The sequence below is a fragment of the Pygoscelis adeliae genome, unplaced genomic scaffold (assembly GCF_000699105.1).
Source record: "Pygoscelis adeliae isolate BGI_AS28 unplaced genomic scaffold, ASM69910v1 Scaffold402, whole genome shotgun sequence".
NCBI lineage: Eukaryota > Metazoa > Chordata > Aves > Sphenisciformes > Spheniscidae > Pygoscelis > Pygoscelis adeliae.
The window spans coordinates 4,121,176-4,126,123 of record NW_008824411.1 but is presented as its reverse complement, the minus strand read 5'-3'; the positions used below and the strand labels follow the sequence as shown (position 1 = coordinate 4,126,123).

The 4,948-nt window shown below is 51.8% G+C and overlaps 1 protein-coding gene across 1 annotated transcript in view; it reads left to right on the top strand.

Annotated features, from left to right (window-relative positions):
• OLFML2B (olfactomedin-like 2B) overlaps window positions 1-4,948 on the top strand; it is an 18,299-nt gene that overhangs the window by 4,097 nt on the left and 9,254 nt on the right. The window contains exons 2-3 of the mRNA XM_009320683.1: window positions 698-961; window positions 4,439-4,546. Of these exons, the coding sequence (XP_009318958.1) occupies window positions 698-961; window positions 4,439-4,546 (372 nt within the window). The remainder of the gene's footprint in view (window positions 1-697; window positions 962-4,438; window positions 4,547-4,948) is intronic.

Below are 4,948 nucleotides of genomic sequence, written 5' to 3'. Positions count from 1 at the left end.
AGTGGGATGCGGTGGAGGTTTCTGTTAGATTTGGCCGATCAGACTGTGTGCTATTATCTGCCCTCGGAAATGGCTAACGTGGAGACTATTGGAAACATACCATCAAAGTTATTTTTGTGCTTGGGCTTTCAGAAGCGCTGTCTGCAAATCTCCGTAAAGGAAATTCCTGGCATTGTATGGGGCTAATCAGAAATACTGTTTCACTACCAGGTTACGCTGCTTATAGGGTGGCTTTCAGTTGCCCTTCCAGCACACCCTTACCCTGTTTGCCTGTGTAAAGAAATCTTGCTCGGGGTAGCAGATGACTTATTGGGTCTACTGGACATGTAGCATTAAAAGACAGCAGGATGGGGTTCGTATTTAAAATTCTCGTATTTAAAATTCAAAGCAGTTAGGTCCATTTTACACAAAGTACACTTTGTGTAAATAAAGTAATAAGTTTATTTACATTTTGTGTAAATAAAGAATACCCTGTTGGAAGAAGCCAGTTTTTATTCCCCTTGTAGGTAGGGATCAAAAAGCTCTGCGGTCCCTAGAAAACTTCTTGGTCAGCAGATTTTGGAAGAGACGGCCAGTTTCCTTGAGGTTCAGGGTGTCCAAACTGTCCTTGTCTGGACCTTGAGGTTCAGGGTGTCCTTGTCCCTTGCTGGGCGAGCAAGGACGAGAAGTTCGCTAACTGCTGGTGACCTGTGCTCAGCTGTTAGGTGACTACGACAAGGTGAAGGCGGTGTCCGAAGGCTCCGACTGTCGGTGCAAATGCCTGGTCAGACCCCTGGGCCGCGGCGCCTGCCAAAGGATTAACGAAGGTGCTTTCAAAGCGGAGGACTTCTACACGGTGGAAACCATCACGTCAGGACCCAGCTGCAAGTGTGCATGTGTGGCCCCCCCCTCGGCGCTCAATCCTTGCGAGGGGGACTTCAGGCTGAAGAAGCTGCGGGAGGCAGAGAGCAGCGACCTGAAGGTAGGAGAGCAGCTTGAATTCGGGGCTCTTTTGGAAGGGGGAGATCTTCTGAAGCCTTTTTCTATAAAACTTTTTTCCTAAACTTTTTTCTAAAAAAATCCCATAGTTACTTTTATATCTGCATGTCTTGTGTAAAAATCAGGCTTAGCTTAAGGGATTGATTCAAGCAGCTGCAGTCGATGATTCACTCAGCAGCACGCTGCCGATTTACCCCGTGCAGCCTGGGGTCCGCCGTGGCTGCCTGTGCTGGAAGCCCAGGAGGGACTGGGCTGCTCCCTGCCCTTTGTCCAGCGCTAAGTGTCCGCGGGGGGACAGCTCTGCTTCGCTCAGCAGCTGCCAGGTCTTGTTCCCATCACAGAGAGGAGCTCCCAAGGACCCACACAAAAAGCTGTTTTGGTTTCCATGGGCCAAAAGCCACTGGTGCGTCAGCATGAGGGTGTGTTACACAGCTGGCTGATGGCAGGATGGGTTTTGTTGTTTTAAATGTTGACCCTTCTATACTATTTAGCATTTTATCTCTAGTAATATGTACCTCTTTTCCAAATGTGACGGTGTTTGTTCTAAGTACTTGTGACTTTTCATTGATACTTACTTTTGCTGGTCTAGCAGCTGGCATCAGACCCTACGAAGTTTTCCAGTTTGTTACCTGGGTAGGGCAGCAGAAATCCTCCCCAAAGGGTCACTGGCTTGGTCCAGCCCTGGGGAGTCTCCAGAGTGGAAGGTCACGTGCTGGTGGCACTCGTGTGGGTGGTGATAGGACGTACCCCGTGGCAGTGCTGCTAGTCCCAGCTCAGGTGGGAAGGCAGGCATCGTGTGAGGTGCTGTGGGGCAGCCTCCTGCCACGGCCATCACAATGGGTTTGTTCTAATTAATTTGGAGCTTGAGGATGTGTTTCATCTTGTCCGACTGCAGACAGTTAGCAGCTTCTTGTCCAAGCTCCCCTGCAGCCAGGGAAGATAAACAGGCACAGGCAGATAATCCATCATTTCAGGGAAGGAGGAGTCCCAGCCTGGAGTTGTTTGGTGGTCCCTTGTCTGCAGGAGAAACCAGGATGTGCCACTTGGCCTTAGATGAGGAGCTGCAGTTAGGGGAAGGGGACACCCTCCGGGGTGACAGAGCGACCCCTGAAGTCCTTCACCCGGAGGCAGGCAGAGCTCCTCTACCAGCAGCTCACACCTCTCTCCCCATCCTATCCGGAGCCGGTCGGCCTCCAGGATGAGCAGAGCGGCGTGGCTAGCGGCGCCCTTGGCTCTGGCTGCCTCTTCCCACCGGGGAGCTGCTCACAGCCAGCTGTGGTGTGAAAGCTTGTCCTCTAGGAACTGGCCCAGGCTCCCCACTCGTTTCGCAAGGATCTGCGGCCAAACGATTTCACAAGGTTTATCCAAATAGACACACGTGGGGATTTTCTTTGCTGTAAAAGTCAAACCCCGGGAGCTGTGAAAACAGGCTTGCTTTCTTGCTGAGCACGGAGTCCCTCCTGGGGTCTGGCGCACTGGGAACAGCAACTTCTCACAGGAGAAGCCGGGAGGCAGGAGAGGACACAATTCTGGTTCTTAGGTGACTCATGAGGAGCAGCTCCCACGCTCTTCGGGGGGGGGAGAGGGACAGGCCAGGCCACTTCATTGCTCCTAACAGTCCTAGGGATTTTACTCTCCTTGCTGGTCTGATAAGCGTCGTTCTTGCCTGGTCCAGCAGCAGAACACGTGTAGTTGTGCTCTGTCTGTTGTGTTTTAACAGGCTTTCTTATGCTCTGACTCAAAAACCCTGGGTACTCTGTTTGTGGGAGAGCCGTGGGAAGTTCCCCAAAATGAGAGCCCTCCCTTACAATGGGTGGGCTGGAGGATGTGTCCCCAAGGGAATGGCGAGGAAGGGAGTAGATAAGCCCAGGAGCAGGGGTACGCCTGGGGCACCCCAACACAGTGCCGAATGGCTGCGCTGGGCATCCCAGCTGAAGGTTTCGGTCCCATCTGTACCTTTAATGAAGTCCCATAGGAATGCATGGATCATCAGACAGTGAGAGCCAAGGTCTGCAGTGGGTGAAGGGAAGGAAATAGTTGACATGTGCATCAGTATGGTGTTTTGGAGAGGGTCAACTTTGTGTTGGTAGGGGTAGCTGACTCTAAGATCTATTTTTGTGAAATTGCAGCTTGCTTCTCCTCTGCTTGTAGGCACGGCGTGCTTTTTGGGGGTCTCAGATGCAGAGTCTGTGCAGGGAGTCTGTGTTTAGGAAGATTTAGAAGGTGGTTAATAAAGTCTGCAACCTTTGTGCATTGATGGAAATTATCCAGCCTGGAGGGAAAGCACGTCTCCAGTGGCTGTCTGGCAGGTTGCATGTGTTGTATCGGTCGTCTCCGTCCAGTTCTCGGTGGAAAGTGGATGCATAGCCATAAAACAGTCCTTGTCTCTTAACGCTGCCATTTTATCTGGCCCAGAAAAATCTTTCCTTTGCTGTCAGCTCCACAGGGAGAGTGCAGAGACCGGCGTGGAAACTCAGAGTGCTGCCAGCAGTGCTGCCTGTACTTCTCCCATGTTTATGGAGCTCTGTTGACCAGTTTGTAGCTGCTGGGAGAAAATGTCACCGCCTTGTAGTAATTCCCATGCATTGAAAATACTTCTCAGCTGTCAGGGCTGTAAGGTCTGCAGTACCACGCTGTACGTGTGGAGACACGTGGGACTGGAGGGAGCAGGCACATGCGGGAGCGGAGGCAGGGGATGGCCTGGGAGCTCTCCCCACCAGCCCGTGCCTGGCTCGGTGCCGTCCTCTGCGGAGTGAGCACCAGGAACCATATGAAGTGCCAAATGAGGGTATTGTTGTCTGGATCCCCAGGATAGGTGAGCAGGGGCGGGTGCTGGGCAGGACGTGGGGACGCAACCCTTCCCGCTGCAGGAAGGAGGTGAATTAAATACAGGGCATCTCTGGAATGGGTGATTGAAGGAGAAGGCAGCATCCCTCTGATAAAGTTGTTCTCCAGGGAAGCAAACTGTTAGCAGGCTGGCACTGAATTTCAGTTGCTTCACTCTTGCATTTGTCAACGTTTTAAAATTTTTTTAGCAAGTTTCTTCTTCTTCCAGGAAAAAAAAGCATGGGATGGCACAAACTCAGAGTCTGATGTCAAACTCACTTTTATTTGAGCTGCCGTTTTCTTGTTGCCTCTTTTGTTGCCAGTCACGTCACTGATGGGGTAGCTAAGCCTTTGGGCTTGTGAGAGAGTCTGCCTAGAGCTGGCAAGGAGGGCAGTGCTCCTTCTTGCTCTGCTTACTAATCCCCAGCACCCAAAACATGCTCCTGAAGCTCTGCACGCTGTGCTCCTGGCTGCAGTAGCAATGTGGCAGGGCTGTGTAAGGAAAAACTTGCGTTTCAATAAACTTCTTGTGCTCAGATGCGTGCGTTGCCCTTGACTTTTCGGCTGTAGAAACCACACAGGGTACTTTATAGCGAGTGCCTCTGACTGACGGTGTGCTCCCTTTGCCTTGCAGCTGTCCTCCATTGTCGAGATGCTGGAAAGTGCCTTTTATGGCTTGGACCTTCTGAAGCTGCACTCGGTCACAACCAAGCTGGTGGGTCGGGTAGAAAAGCTCGAGGAGGTAAGATGCGTTCTGCTCTCCTTCAAGGTGGTTGTCTTCAGTGGGACTTGCCTCAAATCAAGTACTTGGTACCTTCGCTGCATGCGAAGCCTCGTTCCTTCTGGAAGAAATCTTAATTAACTGTTTGGCTGAAACTAAACTAGACCAAACTAGACTGTCCAAACTAGACCAGACTAGACTCTCCAAACTAGATCACCACTGTTCCTCGCAGGCAGTGCCCAGGCCATCACCACCACGTCAGCCTCCCCTGACCCTCTCCAGTTCCCCCCATCCCTGGTGGCCCAAACTGGGTGCGGGATCCACGCTGTGGCCTCACCAGGACCAGCATGTCCTCGGGGTCCGAAGGGCCTGCTGTTAAGTTTTTCCTCTTCTCAATTTTATGTCTGTGCTGGTGTGATAGTT